The sequence below is a fragment of the Carlito syrichta genome, unplaced genomic scaffold (assembly GCF_000164805.1).
Source record: "Carlito syrichta isolate Samal-C Ts95f unplaced genomic scaffold, Tarsius_syrichta-2.0.1 Scaffold153723, whole genome shotgun sequence".
Taxonomy (NCBI): domain Eukaryota; kingdom Metazoa; phylum Chordata; class Mammalia; order Primates; family Tarsiidae; genus Carlito; species Carlito syrichta.
The window spans coordinates 175,960-196,973 of record NW_007097819.1 but is presented as its reverse complement, the minus strand read 5'-3'; the positions used below and the strand labels follow the sequence as shown (position 1 = coordinate 196,973).

The following is a 21,014-nucleotide window of genomic DNA, read 5'->3' as shown; positions in this document are numbered from 1 at the left end:
ATTGTGAATAGGATTGTGCTTTTTATTATCTGTTTGTTGTTGGTGTACAAAAATGCAACTGTCTTGTGCACATTGGTTTTGTACTCTGAGACCTTGCCAAAGTCACTTATCAGTGCAAGGAGATTTTTGACACATTCCCTTAGGTTTTCAAGGTATAGGATCATATCGTCTGCAAAGAGGTATAGCTTAACTTTCTCTTTTCCTATTTGGATACCCTGCTTTTCTTCTTTTGCCTGATTGCTCTAGCAAGGAATTCCAATACTATATTGAATAGTAGGTGTGAGAGTGGGCACCCTTGTCTTGTCCCCATTTTCAGAGGAAATGCTTCCAACTTCTGTCCATTGAGCAATATGTTGGTTATGGGTTTATCGTAGATGGTGTTTACTAATTTGAGGAATATTCCTTCTGTGCCTAGCTGCTCAAGGGTTTTAAGCAAGAAGGGTGTTGGATTTTGTCAAAAGCCTTTTCTGTGTCTAATGATATAATCATGTGGTTCTTGTTTTTATATCTGTTGGTGTATGGAATTACATTTATGGCCTTGCAGATGTTAAATCAGCCTTGCATCTTGAGAATGAAGCCTGCTTGGTCATGGTGGATGATTCTTGAGATGTGTTGTTGGATCTGATTTGCTAGAATCTTGTTGAGAATTTTTGCATCTATGGTCATCAGGAGATTCTCTTTCTTGTTGGGTCTTTTCCAGGTTTGGGTATCAGCACGATGTTAGCTTCATAAAATTATTTGGAGACAATTCCATCTTTCTCAATTGCTTGGAATACTTTTGATGGGGTTGGTATCAGCTCCTCCTTGTATGTTTTGTAAAATTATTCTGGGAAGTTGTCTAGTACAAGGCTTTTTTTTTTTTTTCCTGGTATGTTGTTTTCTTATGACAGAGTCGATTCCCTGGATGGTTATTGGTCTATTTAGGATTTCAATTTCTTCTTGTTTCAACCTTGGAAGGTTGTGTGATATCAGAAAGTCCTACATTTCATTTAGGTTTTCAAGTTTGTTTTCATACAGGTGTGCATAGTAACCTCTGTTAATCTTTTGAATTTCTTCAGAGTCATTGTAATTTCATCTTTTGTGTTTCTAAGTGTATTTATTTGTTATGTTACCCTTCTTATTGAACATTTCTGCTTCTACTTTCTCCTGTCCTTAACTATTTTAGGAGACTCTGTATTCTGCCTGAATACCATCATGTTGAATTTTCCATGAAACCTGTAATAATTTCAGTCATTCTACTCACAGCAGCCCCCAGTCTTCTATTCATTGTTTATACCATGCTAATAACTGGGCATCAATAGCCTACCCCCAGTATAGCCCTTCTAAGTCTGAATATTACCATCCTCAGTGGAATATTTTTATCTATAGCTTATATAACAGAGATCTGCATTCTAATAACAAGTTCTATTGATTTCTGTCACTTTTAAAATGAGCACTTTATACCTTACCTATAAATAGCTTTCTTATATTCATACATTGTTTTAGTGGATGAAGTATTTTTTGGCAGATATACAGCTTTATCAGAGTATATTTAGAAAGCTAAATTAACATGAATAACCTGGACTCCTATATTTCTTGGGAATGTTTGTCAATTTGCTCTAATCCAATTACTAAAACGAGTGGTATGTATTAGAAAAATTAAAAGTAACTCTTCCTAGTGAAAATACAAATATGATATTAGTGAGAAAGTATGGAAAATACATATTTTCAATACTATATGTTTGAAATAGAAAGCAGTTGAATTTGTCAAAAATCAATTCACTACAAGCCAATACTCTGAAATTCACAAAATAACCAATCAGTCAGTCATCAATGAAGCATGACTAAAGACAAAGACACTGGAAACACAATTTACCCTAATTTATTCATAATGGCTTATTTAATTTAACGGCACTAAATTAGCTCATCCCATATCTGATTGTTCCTGATACATTTTATTAAGCAGAATAATTCTATTTCAGTCTATGGTAACTTTGAAACTTGTTCCATTACCTGGTTACTAACTTGGCTTTTAGAACTTCTGATTAGCACATAGGTAAGGATTACTTCAGGCTTTCCTCAGAGTTAGAAGAGTTAATAAATTATTTAATGTACACTGCACAATTATGAGAACATATATGAGTGCCTGACTATAACAGTCTTTGAGAACTATATCATGGAACTTCCTCGGAAAGATGTAGTGTACTTTTTGCACTTCTGAAAATAAGCCTTTTTGGATACAATCCAAAATATATGTATAGTGCTTTATAATAATCTCAAGGTATTAAAATATGTCACTTTTTATGATTATCATTCACAATAATATATTACATCAGTATATAATAATAATGATGGACTCACTTCTGTGGGAAAGCAACAAATATCATTAAATGATAAATTAAGATATATCAATTGGAAAGCCAAAGATGTTAAGTCTGGACAATTCAGGATAAAAAAGCCCTAAAAGAGAAAGAGGAAGAGACAAGGTGTTTATTATTAGCAGTTTAACAATGCACAAAACATTTTATACAGGAGTAAAACAAAATGAGCACATAATCTGAATGACAATTTTAACACAATACACTAACAAACCTGAACTCATCTTCTGTTTATTTTTTTAGTCGGTCATGACATTAATTTCATAAGTATGTAAAAGAAACACTACTAAGTATTTATGTATGTGATAAGTATGGTGTTAAAAGCATGACAGCATTATTTCAGTCAATAACAAACATTTATTGAGTATCCCCTACATGCTGAAATATAAATAATTAAATTTATTTTATATTTAATTATCTCCTTTACCCCCTTAATAATGTCTCCATGTCTATTTACTTGTTATCTATCTATTAATCTAGCATCTATCTAAAACTTCTTACTAAATATGCCAATTTCTGATTGAGGAAACTTATGTCTTGCTATAGACTATATTTTTGTGTTCCTCCAAAATTCATATGATAAAGCTCTGATGCCCAATACAATGTATCTAAAAGTAGGACTTTTGGAAGGTAATTAGGTTTATATGAAGTCATGAGGGACCCCCATGACTCTTATGATGTGATTAGTACTCTCATAAGAAGAGGAAGAGAAAACAGCTCTCTCTGTTTCTGCCAAGTAAGGATACAGCAAGAAGGCAGTCATCTGCAAGAGAGTCCTCAACAGGATCAAATCAGCCAGCACTTCAATCCTGGACTTCTCAGCCTCCAGAACTGTGAGAAATAATTGCTTGTTGTTTAAGCCACCCCTCCATGGTATTTTGTTATAGCAATTGACTAAAGACGCCTAGTAGTCTCTCCCTACAAGTATCCTTCATGCTTCAGAAAATTGAAACATTTGTTTCTCAGAGGGCATAAAATCAGTAGTCAAAAACTGAATAAACCAAGTAACTCTCATGCTAAGGGATCAAACCTCAGCTTTAGTGAAGGGAGGCAATCCTGCCAAGGCATTATGTTGTGGCATGTACTATATAAAAATAAAAAGGTCATGGCTAAAGAACCTCAGAATTGACAGTACTGGGCTCAAAACTGACATATTATCTCTCTGTGTGTGTGTGTGTGTGTGTGTGTGTGTGTGTGTGTGTGTGTGTGTGTGTGTCTGAAAAACTCCTTCTCTGTTTTTGGCATGCGTGTAACATAGTCATCATAAAACGGGTGCGCAAATATTCTTCCCCGTCTATTTCCTGAATAAGTTTGTGTAAATTGGTATTATTTCTTCCTTAAATATCTGATAGAATCACCAGTGAAGTCCTATGTACCTGAATCTTTGTTTGTATCAAGGTTTTTAATTCAAATTTTTACTGAGACAAGACTATTCTATTTTTTTTATTTCTCTCTGTGTCCATTTTGACAAGTTGTGTTTTCTTTTTTAAGTTTTATATATATATATATACTTTTTTTTCTTTAAGATGTGAGGTCAGTTCAGGATTAGGTATACAAGTGGGCATGATAGAGGTAAAGTTTGGGCTTCCCTTTGTCCCCACTTTGCCTGGTTTGAGATCAGGTACCCTTATTGATATTGTGTCCCCACCCCCTCCAGGCAGTAACCCGCTACTGCCAATCCCTTTCTTAAAGTATTATGGTAAATGTTCGGGTTCTGCTTATGAGTGTGAGAACATATGGAACTCTGTTCTTTGTTTCTGTGATAGATCACTGAGTATTATAGACTCTAAATCCGTCCAAGTTACTATGAAGTCCATATGTTTGTCCTTCTTTATGGCTGCATAATATTCCATAGTGTATATGTACCACATTTTTTTATCCAGTCCAGTTTCAATGGGCAGCACATGATTCCATGTTTTTGCTACTGTGAATCATACTGCAATAAGCATGCGTGTGCAGGTTTTGGGGGGTTTTTTTTGTAGAATGATTTGAGTTCCTCTGGGTATATTCCCAGTAGGGGGATTGCTGGGTCATCTGGAAGGTCATATGGGTCATACGAAAGGTCAATTTCTAGTTCTTTTAAAGCCTCCACAGAGGTTGAACTAGTTTGCATTCCCACCAGCAGTGTGTTCAAAAAGTTTCTATTTCATCAAAGTTGTGGTGTTTGTTGGAAAAATGTTTTTAGTATATCCTAGTTTCTATTTTAATGTCTGAGAAAATGCAGTGATCTCTCTTTTTAAGCTTGAATTTGGTTTTTAGTGTTTCCTTTTTTCCTTAATAAATTGTATGATGTACTTAGCAAATTTATTAATCATTTTTTAAAAACCAAGTATTATTTTCTTGATTTTTCTATATTGTTGTCTATTTTCTGGCTCATTGACTTTCACTTTTTAAAAAAATTTCCATATCCCAGTTACTTGGGATTTAATTTGTTCTTCTTCTATATCTTCTTTTTCTTTTCTTTTTTTGGGGGAAGCAACTCCCCAAACTAGAATATGTGCAGAGAAACTCCTAACTTCTTAAGATGAAAGCATAGATCACTGATTTTATACCTTCCTTCTTTTCTAATATGTGTATTTAAATCTATAGATTTCTCTCTAAGTACTCCTTCAGTTGCCTCCTACAAACTTTGATCTGCTGTGTCTTCATTGTCATTCAGTTCAAAATATTTATAATTTCCTTTGAGTTTTTTTTTTTGGAGGGGTCTATTTTTTAATTAGTGTGGTGTTTAATTTCCAAATATTTAGTGATTTTTATTTTAATATTTGCTACTTTGGGAAGCAAGAAGGCAGGATTGCTTGAGCCCAAGAGTTCAAGATCAGCCTACGCAACATAGCAAGACTCCATCTCTACAAAAAAATCAAAATATTAGCCAGGCACGGTGGCACATACCTATAGTTCCAGCTACTTGGGAGTCTGAGGCAGAAGGTTCACCTAAGCCCAGGAGGTCAAGGCCATCGTTAGTCATGACTGTGCCACTGCACTACAGCCTGGGCAACAGAATGAGACCTTGACTCAAAAAGAAACTCAACATATATTTACATTAATATTTAGCACAAATATTTAGTGCTTATCTAGAAATCTTACTGTAATTGACTTCTATTTTAATTCTGTTATATTCAGAGAAAAAACTGTAATACTTCAATCTTTAAAAATTTACCGTAACATGTTTTACAGCCCAACATATATTCTATCTTGAATTGTTTTATGCACCTAAAATGCAATGTCTAGTCTGTAGTTATTGGTTGTATCATTCTATAAATGTTCATCAGGTCAAGTTGGTTGATAGAGTTATTTCAAATCTTTTATATTTTTACTGAATTATTTTTGACTACTTGTATCAATTCTTGATCAAGAGATATTAAAGTCTCTGATTTCTAGTTACGATGGGAATTGGTCTTCTTCTCACTTTAGTTCCTTCAAATTTTCCTTTATGAATTTTGAAGCATTCTAATAACATCTATGTGCATTTAGATTGCTGTCTTCTCGATAAATTGACCACTTAAATATTTTGGAATGTCTTCCTTTACATTTGATAATGCTTTTTCTTCAGTGTTACCTTTTACTTAGTCTGATAGTATAACTATAGCAGCTTTATAATGCCTACTGTTATCTTTTCCACAGCTTTACTTTTTAACCATTAGTGTCTTTATTTAGGTATGCTTCTTGTAAATAGTAAATAATTGGGCATACTTTATTATCCAGTTTGACAATCTCCATTTTTTACTGTAGTTTTTAACCCATTTCCACTTAAGAAAATTGTTGATATTTTTAGGTTTACCATTTTAATGCTTGTTTTCTACTTGTCTGATCTTTGTTCCTCTTTTCCTGCCTTCAACCATAGCCTCGCCAGCACTCTCGAAAATGTTACCAATTATGCACAGAATTTTTAAATGCAAAACACCTGCTAGTTAGCAAATATAAATTCTTGTGATTCTGCTCCAGTAATCTTGGTTAACTGTTATAGTGTAAACCAAGAAAACTAATGGTACCAGATAAACAGTCTGGCTGTATCTGGCATGATTATGTTTTCACAGTGCAAAAATATAGTTTCCTAAGTCCTCCAATGGAAAGCCACTCCCAGACTTTTTCAAAGGCTTTCAGAAGTTATTACTGGAGATTAACTATGGCATAAGCAAAAAGGTTTGAAGTCTTGTGTAAACTTGGCCATGGTTCTGAGCTAGCAAATTCTCTCGTATGATCAATATTTGAGTTCCAGATGCTGATAAGTGGAGATTAGCCAGAGGAAATGTGGATGAGGACCGCAAAAGACTAAATCATTCTCCATGGGGGGAAAGAAGCATCTAAAATAAAACCTCAATAATTTTTAGAAGTCACATTGCGTTTTAATCACTGCCTCCAACATAAGCTGACGAAGCCTCACCAGCACTCCCCATTGTAAGAACAGATGTCTGGATTTACATTTGTAGGAGTTTGAAGATCAAATGCCTGCTATCTAAGTATCATTGATCCATATGAACTAGAAATGCCACGACATGCAACCATCTTGAAGGCAAACTGTCTCAGGTAAATCTGTCCTTTTTATAACACATTCAAAATGTACCATATTGGCTACATTATTTCAGGATATGTGTGCACATTTGCAGGAGCAGATTCACAGTGATAGATGATGGCATTGTTCAAAGAATCCTTAAAATAATTTATCAAATGTACAAATCTGATTTTGAGTGTCTGAATTTCCTATCGCCAGGTATAACTGTAACTTCATATCCTTTTTTCAGAAGTGAATAAAACCATCTTTGGGCTGCTTCCCATATTTTTTTAACATATGGGACATGAGAATTTTATATTATTCTGGATTCAAATTTTATTTGCTAGGTAGAAATTCACTTAAATTAACCCCTAAAGTTTGAGAATGCATCAATCAAAAGATTTTTCTTTATATTGTTTATTTCCATTAAGTAATCAATGTTCCTGGTATGTTCAAAATGTCACTCATTTTATAGTTATTTAAAATACCCATTTTCAAAAAAAAAAGATTGTATAAAAGAAATTTGATGGTGATTCCAAAGCATTCCATTGTGCTGTGAAAAATTAATAATTTTTGCATACCTACTTTTGTGAATCATCTAATGTATACTAAATATTTTTATATATCTTAATTGATACATAATAATTTTTTCATTTTTATGGGGGTATATGTGATATTTAGATACATGAATACAATGTGTAATGATCAAATTGGGGTAATTAAAATATCCATCACCCCAAATATTAATAATTTCTTTATGTTGGGGACATTCCAAATCTTCTCTTCTAGCTATTTTGAAATATACAATCTTGTTAACTATTGTCACCCTACTGTGATACTGAACACCGGAAAATTATTACTTCTATCTAAGGTGTTTTTGTGCCCATTAACCAACCTGTCTTATCTCTCCTCCCTGCTACCATTTTCAGTATCTGGTAACCATCATTCTACTTATTACCACATAAGATTTATGTTTTTAGCTCCCACTTATGAATGAGATCATGCAATATTTTTTCTTTCTATGCTGGCTTATTTAACTTAACATAATGACTCTCAGTTTGATCCATGTTGCTGCAAATGACAGGATTTCACTCTTTCTTATGACTGAATAATATTCCATTGTGTATATGTACCACATTTTCTTTATTCACTCATCCATTGATGGATTATTTATTATTCCATTTCTTGGCTATTGTGAATACTGTTGCAATCAGCATTGGGGTGCTATCTCTTTGATATACTGATTTCCTTTCTTTTGGATATATTCTCAGCCTGGACTGCAGGAACATATGATAGTTCTATATTTAGCTTTTTGTGGAACCTCCATACTGTTTTCCATGTTGTACTAATTTACATTCCCAATAGTGTGTAAGGGTTCCCTTTTCTACACATCTTACCAACACTTATCTTTTCTTTTGGTAATAGCCATTCTAACAGAAGTGAGGCAATATCTCATTGTGGTTTTGATTTACATTTCCTTGATAAATAGTAATGCTGAGCATTTTTTCATATACCTATTGGCCATTTGTATGTCCTTTTTTTTTTTGAGTTGGGAGGGTCTCACTCTGTCACCCAAGTTGGAGTGCAGTGGCACAATCATGGCTCAACATAGTCTCTACTACCAGAGCTCAGGTGATCTTTTCGTCTCAACTCCTTGAGAAGGTGGGACTACAGGCACACACCACCACATCTGGATAATTTTTTGATTTTTTGGTAGAAGTGAGGCCTCACTATATTGTCCAGCCTGGTCTTGAACTCCTAGGCTTAAGCAATATTCCTGCCTCGGCCTCCCAAACTGCTGAGATTAAAGGTGTAAGCCACCAGGCCCAGCCTGTATATCTTCTTTTGAGAAATGTCTATTCAGATCCTTTGCTCATTTTTAATTTTTTAATTTTTATTTTTTGCTGCTGAGTTGAGTTCCTAATATATTCTGAATAAGCAGATGAATAGTTTGCATATATTTTCTCCCATTCTATAAATTCTCTCTTCATTCTGTTGTTTCCTTTGCTGTACCAAGTTTTTTATTTATGTATTTATTTGTTTATTGATATATTTATTTTAGATTCTGAGGGTACATGTGAGAACTTTTTACATAAGTAAATTGTGTGAAGACAAGGTTTAGATCTCTAGTGAGGCTTCTCCTCCCCTAGTTGTGGACATGGGTGGTCATATGCCCCTTATTCCTCCTCCTTCCCTCCCTCCCTCTTTTAGCAGTGCCCAGCACTTGTTGTTCCCACATTTGTGGCTGGTGTGCCCAATGTTTAGTGCCCATTTATGAGTGAGAACGTGTAGTTTTCAGTGTATTCAGTTTTTTTTTTTGTCTCTGTTATAGTTCATTTAGAATGATGGTCTCCAAATACAACCATGTTGCTGCAAAGAATACAATTTTGTTCTTTATGGCTGTGTAATATTCCATCGTGTATATGTACCAAATTTTCTTTATCCAGTCGACCTTCAGTCTGCATCTAGGTTAGTTCCTTGTTTTTACTATTGTGAATAGTGCTGCAATAAACATACACATGCAGGTGTCTTTTTGGTAGAGTTATTTGTGTTCCTTTGGGTAGATGTTCAGGAATGGGATTGCTGGGTCAAATGAAAGCTCAATTTTCATTTCTTTAAGAAATTGCCACACTGTTTTCCACAAAAGTTGAGTTAGTTTCACTACCAGCACAGAAATGTTCCCGTTTCTCCACAGCCTCACCAGTACTTTTTATGATAGCCATACTTTCTGGTGTGGGGTAGTAACTTATTGTAGTTTTGATTTGCATTTCTCTAATGATTAGTGAAGCTGAGCATTTTTTCATGTTTGTTGGTTGCTTGTATGTTGCCCTTTGAGAAGTATCTGTTCATATCCTTTGCTCACTTTTGAATGGGGTTATTAGATTTTTTTCCCTATTCATTTGTTTGAGTTTCTTACAAATCCTGGATGTTATGCCTTTGTCAAATGCATAGCTTGCACATTTTTTTCCCATTCTGTGGGTACTCTCTTTACTCCCTTGATGGTTTACTTTGCTGTCCAAAACCTTTTTAGCTAAATAAAGTCTCACCTGTCAGTTTTAGCTTTTCCTGCATTTGCTTTTGAGAACTTGGCCATGAATTCATTGCCTAGGACAATGTCCAGGAGGATGTTCTCTAAGTTTTCTTCTAAGACTCTTAGATGATAAGGTTTCATAATTAAGTCCTTGATCCATTTCGAGCTAATTTTTATATACGGTGATAGGTTGGGCCCAGGTTCATTCTTCTGCATGTGGTTAGTTAGCTTGCCCAGCACAATTATCTGAATATAGTCTCCTTACCCCAATATTTGTTTTTGTTGACTTTGTTAAAGATAAGTTGGTATAAGATCTGTGGTTTTATTTCCAGATGCTCTGTCCTGTTCCATTGGCCTATATGTTTATTTTTGTACCAGTATAATGTTGTCTTGGTTACTGTAGCCTTGTAGTAAGGTTTGAAGTCTGGGAGTGTGATGCCTCCAGCTTTGTTCCTTTTGCTGAGGATTACTTTAGCTATCTGGGTTCTCTTTGCTTCCACCTGAATTTCAGTTTTGCCTTTTCTAGGTCTGTGAAAAATGATGTGGTAGTTTGATAGGGATTTCATGGAATCTTTACATTGCCTTATGTAGGATGGACATCTTCATGATTTGATTCTTTCAATCCATGAGCATAGATATTCTTCCACTTGTTTATGTCATCCTTGAATTCTTTGAGCAGCGTTTTGTAGTTCTCATTGTAATGGTCTTTCATCTCTTTGGGTAAATGTTATTTGTGTGTATGTTCCCAGTTATTTGTGTGTATGTGTAGCTGTTGTGAATGGGATTGTGTTTTCATTTGGTTTTCAGTCAGCTTCTTGGGTATAGAAATGCAACTGATTTTTTTGCATTGATTTTGTATTCCAAGAATTTACCAAAGTTATTTATCAGTGCAAAGTTTTTGACAGAATCTCTAGGGTTTTCTGGGTATAGAATCATATCATCGACAAAGAGTGATAACTTCTTCTTTTCCTGTTTAAATACTCCTAATTTCCTTCTCTTGCCTGAATGCTCTAACTAGAACTTCCAGTACTATGTTCAATAGGAGGGGTGAGCGTCAGTATCCTTGTCTTATTCCAGTCCTTAGGGGAAATGTTTCCAGCTTCTGCCAATTAAGTATGATACTGGCTGCAAGTTTACCACAGATGGCTCTCATTATCTTGAGGAATGCTCCTTCAGTGCCTAGATTTTTGAGGGTTTTAAAATGAAGGGATGTCGGATTTTGTAAGATGCTTTTTCTATATCTATTGAGATAACTATATGGTCTTGGTTTTTCACCTGCTTATGTGGTGGATTACATTTATTGATTTGTGTATGTTAAACAGGGCTTATTTCCTAGGAATGAAGCCCACCTGGTCATAATGAATGATTCTTGTAATGTACTGTTGGATACAATTTGCTAGAATCTTGCTGAGAACTTTTGCAGCTATGTTCATCAGAAAAAGTAGCCTGAAGCTTTCTTTCTTTGTTGGGTCTTTGTCATTCTGGTGTATCTGGATGGTTCTGACTTCCTAGAATGGGCAAGAGATAATTCCTTCCTTCTCTGTTGCTTGGAATACTTTCAATGGAATTGGTGTCCATTCTTCCTTGTTCATCTTATAGATTTCAACTGAGAAACAATCTGGGCCAGAGCTTTTTTTGGCAGGGAGGTTTATTACAGAGCTTATTTCTTAAATTATTATTGGTCTGTTTAGGGTTTTAATTTCTTCCTGTTTCATTCTTGGGAGGTTGTGTGTTGTCAGGAATTTCTTCCTCCGTTTCCTTTAGATTTTCTAGCTTACTCACATACAGATGTTCATTGTAATCTATGATAATCTTTTGTATTTCTTCAGTTGTAAATTGCCTTTTTCATTTTTAATTGCATTTATCTGAATTCTTTGTCGTTGTTGTTGTTAATCTGGCCAGGTGTCTGTCCATCTTATTTATCCCCTCAAGAACTAGCTTTTTGCCCCATTGATCTTTGTATGATTATTTCAGTCTCTATTTCATCTTGCTGTGATTTTATTTTGATGATTTCCATTGTTCTCCTCATTCTGTAATTAGATTGTTCTTGTCTTTCCATCTCCCTTAGGTGTGATGTTAGAATATTTACTTGAGATCTCCCTATTTTCTTACATGTGCATGCAATGTTATAAACTTCCCTCTCTATACTGTTTTCATGGTATCCCCGAGGTTTTGCTATGTTGTGTCTTTATTTTCATTTGTCTCTAAAAAATCTTTTTATTTCTGTCTTGATTTCTGTGTTAGCCCAAAAGTCATTTAGAAGCATGTTGTTTAATATGTGCATTTTGGGGGATTCCTGTTGTAATAATATTTATTTGCATTCTGCTGTGGTCTGAAAAGATGCTTGGTATGATTTTGACCTTTTGAAATATGTTCACACTTGATTTATGTCCAAGTATGTATTCAATCTTGGAGTATGTTCCATGCGCTGATGAGAAGACTGTATATTCCATGGTTGTTGAGTGAAGTGTTCTGTAGATGTCTATTAGGTCCAATGTCAAGTGTTGAGTTAAGGTTCTGAATTTCCATGTTAGTTTTTTCCCTCGATGATCTGTGTAAGACTATTGGTGGGGTATTGAAGTCTCCAGCTATAATTGCATGGCTGTCAGTGTCCTCTCTTAATATAATTAACAGATTTTATATAAACCTAGGTGTTTATAAGTTGGATATGTAGCCATTCAAGATAAATATTTCTTGCTGGTGTTTTGAGTCTTTTATCATTCAGTAGTGTCCTTCATTGTCTTTTTTAACTTTTATTGGTTTAAAGTCTGTTTTGAACAAGGGTACCTGCATAATGAATATTTGTATACCTAACCCTGAATTGTAACCATCTTTAAAATTTAAAAAAATTTTTAAAAATAAAGTGTTTTATCTGATGTAAAAACATCTACTTCTGCTTTTGCCTGGAAGTTCTTTCTCCAGCCCATTACCTTGAGCCTGTGGTTGTCATCTGCAGTGATATAGGTTTCCTGAAGGTAGTTGAAGGATGTCATGCTTCTTTATTCAATTTGCTACTCTGTATCTTTTGAGTGGCATGTTCAGTTCATTCATGTTTAAGTCAATTATTAATATGTGGGGCTTTACTTCTGTCACATTGCTACTAATTGGTTGCTTTGTGTTTTAGGCTTTGTGGTTGTTTTTCATGGTCTGTAAACTCTGTGCTTAACTATGCTTTTTCAGTGAGTAGAACGGTTCTTTCATTTCTGTGCTTAGAACTTTCTTAAGTGTCTCCTGAAGGGGTGGTCTGAAGGAGGAATATTCTCTGAGGAACTGGAAATATTTTAACTCTCCTTCATTGATGAAACTTAGCTTGGCAGGGTAGGAAATTCTTGGTTGGAATTGCTTTCCTTTAAGAATGTTAATAATCCCTCCTGGCTTATGGGGTTTCTGCTGAGAAGTCTGCTGCAATTCTGATGGGTCTTCCCTGGTAGGTGGCCTATCCCTTCTCTCTACCTGTTTTATTATTTTATGCTCACTTTGGTGAGTCTGATTATTATGTGCCTTGGAGATAGTCTTCTCACGTAATACCTCACAAGAGTTCTCTGAATCTCTTGCATCTGCATGGCCACTTCTCTAGCAAGATAAGGAAAGTTTGCTCAGATGACATCTTGGAAGGCTTCTTCCAGGGTGTTCTCAGTTTCCCCTTCTCTCTCAGTGATGCCAATCAACTACACATTTGGTTTCTTTACTTAACCCCAGACCCTACAAATACCAGATCCTAGGCTTTTCTCATGCTTCCTACGTCTTTTCTCCGTGTTTTTGTCAGACTGGATTAGTTCAATAATTTTATCCTCACACTGTTGATTCTGCTGTTAAGGCTTGCTATTGTGTTTTGAAATTCCAGGAGAGAATTCTTCATTTCTAGAAGTTCATTTTGGTTCTTTCTTCATATGGCCAGGTCAGCCAGGCCTGGTGGCTCATGTCTGTAATCCTAGTACTTTAGGAGGCTGAGGTGGCAGGATTGCTTGAGACCAGGAATTCAAGACCAGCCTAGGCAACATGGCAAGACCTCATCTCTACAAAAATAATTACCTGGGTGTGGTGGCATGTACTGTTTTTCCAGCAATATGGGATACTATGGTGGAAGAATCACCTGAGCCCAGGAGGTTAAGGTTGCAGTGAGCCATGATCATGCTACTGCACTCCAGTCTGGATGACAGGGTGAGCCTCTGACTCAATCAAAAACACAAAAAATAATGGCCATGTCAGTTTTCACTTTCTGCACTGTTTCACAGCCTGGATGATTTGTGTGTCTACTTTTTCATGGACCTCAATAAGTGTCTTTGTCATCCATAGTCTGAATTCTATGTCTGTCATCAGCAATAGGTTGTTTTGGATAGGCTCCATTGTTTGGGATCTGAGAAGCCCCTCTGTGGGTGTTAACTCATGAAGGCCTTGGGAATTGCCAGTGTTTTTTCGCTGTCTCTTCCTCATCTATAAGCACAGCTCTTTTTATTTTTTGTTATTGTTTTTTATTAGATAAAGTTGCTACTATGGGCTGGCAGTTTGTGTTTGTTGTTTTACCTGACCTCTGCCCTCTGATCCACCTGTGGGAGGAGCAACAGTGGCAGGAAGGGAGGTGAACTAAAGGGAAACCATCTTGTACTGCTTCGCTAGTGCAGTCTGGTGGGGTGAGGCAAGTCCTTTCCTCTACTTCAGAGGCTCTCCCCTCCCTCCAGCACAAATACCAGGGGCCCTGGCTGTCTGGGAGACCTGGCAAACATCCCCAGTCCACATGTTTTGTCAGCAGGATTGGCAAGTGACCAGGAGGGCTCCCGTGGCTCTAATTTGATACAGGTGCTCTTGGGGACATGAAGTGTCCTCATCCCATTTAGGTGGAACCCTTTCTCCCAGGGGTAGAAGGGAAGCAGCTGCCTAGTTAGTGAAGAGTTGCTATTCCTCCCTCAGTCCACAAGTGGGCAGGGCTTCCACCACTGCACTGCACAGAGGTGCCCCATCTTCTAGTTCTCACCCTGCTATGTGGGAGGGGCTATCACAGTGATGTTCCCCCTGAGTGCTGGCTGCATCCACAGCCCTGATCTGGGCTGCTACAGATGCCAGTTCTGGAGAAATGTCCCTGAAGTATGCATCGCCCCTGCTGGGTGCTGGAAAGGGATGGGTGTGGGAACACACATGTGGCACAGAGCACCTCCCCAAAGTGTTTCCTGTAAAACCTCTCTGTGGGGGAATTTGCTGGCTCCTGTCACTGAGGCTCCCTGGGAAGTGGGGTCCATATGCATCCTGCCAATGCCTTTGTCCCAATTCAGGGCAACTCTCTGCACCTGACTATTGAGGGAGGAGGGGTGTGTGGGGAGGGCCTGGGCTATCTCTTCCTTGGCTGGGACTGCAGAGGATTGTATGAGGTGTGTAGGAAAAAAAGCTGTCACTTTCATTCTCCCCTTTCTTCTCTAAGACCTCTCCCGATCTTATGATGAGGACGCATCTAGGGGTGTCCAGAGCTTGAAATTGTCCATCTTCCACATCCCTAGATCACCATCCAGTAAACCTCAGCCTGGGTTTTCAAGTAGACCCTCAAAGTCCTAGGTCTGTTCCTCCATATAGGTTTTTTTGTTGAGAGTGGCAATCATGCAAGATGTCTTTAGTAGGCCATCTTGGCCCTCCCCCCAAGTTTTTTAATTTGATGTAATCCTATTTCTCTATTTTTGTTCTTGTTGCCTATGCTTTTGAAGTTTAACCCTCTCTCCCAAAAAAATCTTTGTTCATAACAACATTGGGAAGCAATTCCCAATGTTTTCATCTAGTCGTTTCAGTTTCAGGGTCTATTTTTAAGCCTTTAAGCCATTTTGATTTTATTTTTGTATACTGTGAGAGACAGGAATCTAGTTTCATTCCACTGCATACATATATTTAGTTTTCCCAGAACCATTTATTGAAGAGATCATACTTCTCCAATGTACACTCTTAACACTTTTGTTGAAAAAGAGTTGGCTGTACATGTGTGAATCCTTTTCTGGTTTCTCTATTTTGTTCCATTGGTATGTATGTCTTTTTTATACCACTATCATAGTGTTTTGTTTACTATAGCTTATTTTTATTTTGAAAACAGATAACGTGATGCTTTCAGCTTTCTTCTTTTGGCCGAAGATTGCTTTGGCTATTAAGTGTCTTTTGTGGTTCCATATGAATTTGAAGATTGCTTTTTTCTATTTCTATGAAGAATGTCATTGATATTTTGATAAGAATTGCACTGAATCACAGTGCATTTTAACAATAATTCTTTCTATCCATGAACATAAAATATCTTTCCATTTTTTGTGTGTCCTCTTCTAAAACTATGTTTCATAGTTTTCATTGTAGAAATCTTTCATTTTTTTTGGCTAAATTTATTCTTAGGGTATGTTTCTTTGTTGTAGCTATTGCAAATGAGACTGCTTTCTTGATTTCTTTTTTTTGATTGTTTGCTGTTGGTGTATAGAAATGCTGCTGATTTTTGTATGTTGATTTTGTACCTGAAAGTTTACTGAATTTGTTTATTAGTTCAAATGGTTTTTGATAGCATCTCTAGGTCTTTCCAAATATAAGATCCTGTCATCTGTGAACAGAATAATTTGACTTCTTCCTTTCCAATATGGATGCCTTCTATTTCTTTCTCTTGACTAATTTCTCTGGCTAGGATTTCCAGTGCTATGTTAAATAAAGATAGTGAAAGTAAGCATCCTTGTCTTGTTCCAGATATTAGGAAAAAGGCTATCAATTTTCCCCCATTGAGTATGACACTAACTATACATTAGTCATGTATGGTCTTTACTGTTTTCAGGCATCTTCCTTCTAAACCCAGTTTTGTGAGAGTTTTTTTTTTTTAAATCATGAAAAGATGTTAAATTTTATTGAATGCCTTTTCAGTATCTATTGAAATTATCATATAGCTTTTGTTCTTGGTTAATGTGATGTATCATGTTTATTGATTTGGATATGTTGAACCATGTTTGCATCCTGTGATAAATCCTACTTGACCATAGTGAATGATTATTCTAAGTGTTGCTGAAGTAGGTTTGTATTTTGTTTAGGATTTTTGCATGAATGTTCATCAAGGATATTGGTTTGTAGTTTTTGTGTGTATGCACGTGTGTGCATGCACGCTTTTGCCGAGTTTTGTTATCAGTGTGATGCTGACCTTATAGATTGAGTTCAAAAATATTCCCTCATCTTCAATTTTTCAGAATAGTGTGAGTAGAATTTGCATTATTTCTTCTGTAATTGTTTGGTGATTGAAGCTATAAGGTCCTAAGATTTTCTTTTTTGTTTTTTGTTTTAATTTTTTATTTTGAAGATGTGGGGTACAATTCAGGGTTAGTTATACAAATGTTAAGATTTTCTTTGATAGGAGACTTTTTATTAGTGTTTCAATTGCACCACACATTATAGGTCCATTCAGGTTTTCTATTCCTTCATAGCATACTCCTGGTAGGTTGTATGTGTCCGAAATTTATCCATTTCTTCTGTGTTTTTTCAATATGTTGGCATATAGTTGTTCAAATAACCCTGGGTATGTCTATGATATTAACTGTAATGTCTTCTTTTTTTGTCCCTGAATTTATTTGAGCCTTTTCTCCTTAGTTTTTACCTTGATAAAATCTCATTTCTCTATTTTTGCTTTTGTTGCTGGTTTAGCTAAAGATTTGTTAATTTGATCTTTTCAAAAAAATAACTTTTAGGGTTTTAAAAATATTCTGTGTTTCTTAGTCTCAATTTCATTTATTCCATTTCTGATCTTTATTATTTATTTCCTTCTACTAATTTTAAGTTTGGGTCTTACTTTTCTAATTCCTTAAAGTACATCATTATATTGTCTATTTGAAATTTTCCTTCCTTTTGAATGTAGGCATTTATTTCTATAATCTTTCATCCTCATCCTAGAATGGCTTTTGCTGTATTCCATAGGTTTTGGTATGTTGTATTTCCATTTTCTTTTTTTCAGGAATTTTAAAATTTCCTTTTAAATTTCTCAATTGACGCTTTTGTTGCTGTTTTTCAGAAACATGTTGTTTAATTTCCATGAACCTGTACAGTTCAGCTTTTTTTCATCTGGGAAACTCTTTATTTCTCCTCCATGTTTGAAGGATAGTTTTAATAGGCATAGTATTTTGGTTGGCAGTTTTTTCCCAAAGCACTTTGAATTTACCATCCCACTGTCTATTGGCCTGCAGGGTTTCTGCTGAGAAATCTGCTAAGTCATACTGGGGTTCTGTGGAATGTCATATGCCTTTTTAGTCTTGCTCCTTTGAATGTTCTTTCTTTGTCATTGATTTTTGCTAATTTGGTTATGATGTGCACAGGAAAATCTTCTTTTGAATGAATTTGATTAGAGATCTCTTAGCTTCCTTTACTTAGATGCTGTCATCTTTCTCCAGATTTGGAAACTTTCAGCCACTATTTCTGTAAATGTGCTTTCTAGGCCTTTTTCTCTCTCATCTCCAAAAATTCCAATTATGCAGTCGTTAACTCACTAAATGATGTTCCATAATTCTCATAGACCTTCACACTTTTTTATTCTTCTTTCTTTTTGCTACTCTGATTTGGATTTCACATAGTCTATCTACAAACTTGCTAATTATTTTCTCTATTTAATCAAGTTTTCTGTTGAGGTTTTCTAATGAATTTTTCAGTTCAGTTATAATATTCTTTATTTCTAGAATTTTTATTTATTTTTATTGCTTCTATTTGTCAAATTTCTCATTTGGTTTTAAAGTTGTTTCCTGAATTTCATGTAGTTTTCTTTATGTATTTTCTTTTAATTACCTGAATAATAAGAGTGTTATTTTGACTTCTCTGTGAGACATTTCATAGGTCTTAAATTGTTTTGGGTCCATTGCTGGAGTTTGTTGGTTTCTTTTGATGGCTTCGTAATTCCCTGAGTTTTTACAATCTTTGACACCTGTAAATGTGAGAAGATAGTCACCTCCTCCAGTTTTTGCAAGTGTTGGTCAGTGATGCTAGAGTTTTACTTCTTAGAATTGGAACATAAATACTGGCCTGTTGTAGGTTCCCAATGTGGGGAGGACTTATAAAGAGCACTACTCTGTAACTAAATTGCTGCCCTGCTATTGGTTTCAAGTCTGGAAAAGAATAAGTGAGCACCCAAACTTAATCTTGGCTTTAATACTTTCCAAGTATTAAAAAAGGCTCTGTACAAGCACCTAGGCTTTGTGAAAAATCCAGCTAGGGATTCAAGCCTTCTTGTGAATTGTACCTCTATGACACCATGGTGTCTGCTAGTCTCTTCCATGTGGCATCCCTGCTGATGGAAGCATTGAGTAGCCATCAAGATTTGTGTACTACCCACAACTGCAGTCACCACCCTGCTCTTCGTCCCCAATTCACCCGAGGTGACTCAGCCCTCCTGGCACACCTAGTACTACCTGTGCGATGGGACCAGAGGGAGCTTCTCATGAGAATTCTCAGACTGGTGGAGAGACTAAACAGCCACTTCCAATTCCTTCCTCTCACCTCAGAGACCAAGGGTCTGGGGAGATTCTCTGTATTGTTATGACAGGTTGGGGGAGAGGTGGCATAGTCTGAAATGACCACTTCTCTTTCTGGTCATTGTCCCTTTTGATTCTGTGGGTCTAAGGTGTTTCTCTGCTTCTCCCTCAAGTTCTGGTGTATTCAGGGTGATATTTTTGTATTTGAAAAGCTTATGTTTGTATTTGTGTGGGGGAAGTGATGCTGAGGGATTTTCTATTCTGCCGTCTTGCAGTCATCACCTTCTGTACTCATATATTCATTTTCAAAGAATTTTTTTATTGCCTACAGAAATCTGGGTTAATATTATTTTTCTTTTAGCACTTTAACAATGTTATTCCAATGCTTCCATTGTTTCTGACAAAAAGTCAGTCATTGTTTGTATTGTTGCATCTCCTCTATATATCTTTCTACTCCTGCTGCTTTAGAAATTATTTTTCTTTAACTTTGATTTTTTGTAGTTCAAATATTTTATGTTTAGCTGTGGTTTACTTTGTCTTTATCTTGTTTCTTATTCACTAAAGTTCTTGGGTCTGTGGTTTACTAACTTTGATTAATATTGGACATCTAACCATTATCTCTTCAAATGTTTGTTCTACCCATCTCTCTCTTCTTTTGTGATTCCATTTATGCTCTGTAATTATATGCATGCTATCCCAGTTATAAGGACTTGATATTGTTCCACTTTTCTAGTATGCTCTGTTGTTTTGTGGATTATTTTTCCCCAATTTTTTGTTCTTTTTGTGTTATAGACAAGTTACCTATTTTACATTCATTGATTCTTTACTTCATTGTACTGGCACATATACTTTCCACAACAAATATAATAATTAAAAATAACAATAGTAGTTTCACTTGAATTAGTTAACTCTAAAATTTGGATTTTGTCCTTAGACTATAAACTCACTAAGAAAGCACAGTCAAAATGGCTGTGGAGATTTACAGTCACTCAAAATAATTCTTGCTTATGCGGCTATTTCTTTACCTTTATTAAAAGTAGGCTTATTTGTTTCATGTTATACAAACACACACATATTTCATTGTTAGCAGATGATTTGTTTTGTTTCTCTTTTTGGTTTAATTTTCAATTATTAAAAATTGCATATAGGTTCAAAGTCAAACTATAAAATGAAGAACATTCCGGGAACTTTTGTTTGTGTACCTCTTCTTTTCATACAATTTCCTATTCATACACACTTTAAAAAAAAATTTTATTTTCTACCATTTTTTTCTTGTTGAAAATATTCCTTCCTCTGTTCTTTAACAAATGTTTGTCTACCACTATCACTGTGAATACCTTGTCTTTTTAGGTTGACGATATATCGTGATGAGTATTTCCGAACAGTATTACTGCTTTTTCTCATATCTTTTATACTTTTCTCTCTTATGTGTCTCTCTTTTGTTAAAGTAAAAAGTACCATAGTTGGTTCAACCAATCCCCTACTGATGACCATTTGCTATTTTCAGTCTTTTGCTATTAATATTACAAATAATGCTGTAATAAATAATCTACGCATACATCATTTTATTCTTTATCAGCTTCTGTGGAGGCTAGATTTCAGAAGTGGAATGGCTAAGCGAAAGAGTGAATGAACATGTACATTTTATAAATATCCAAAATTCATTCCACAGAGGTGCACCATTTTGCATT

General features: G+C 35.6%; 1 protein-coding gene across 1 annotated transcript in view; it reads right to left on the bottom strand.

The window, feature by feature from the left end:
* LRRC63 (leucine rich repeat containing 63) overlaps positions 1-21,014 on the bottom strand; it is an 87,785-nt gene that overhangs the window by 30,780 nt on the left and 35,991 nt on the right. Inside the window, exon 8 of the mRNA XM_008050818.1 lies at positions 2,341-2,439. Within this exon, the coding sequence (XP_008049009.1) occupies positions 2,341-2,439 (99 nt within the window). The remainder of the gene's footprint in view (positions 1-2,340; positions 2,440-21,014) is intronic.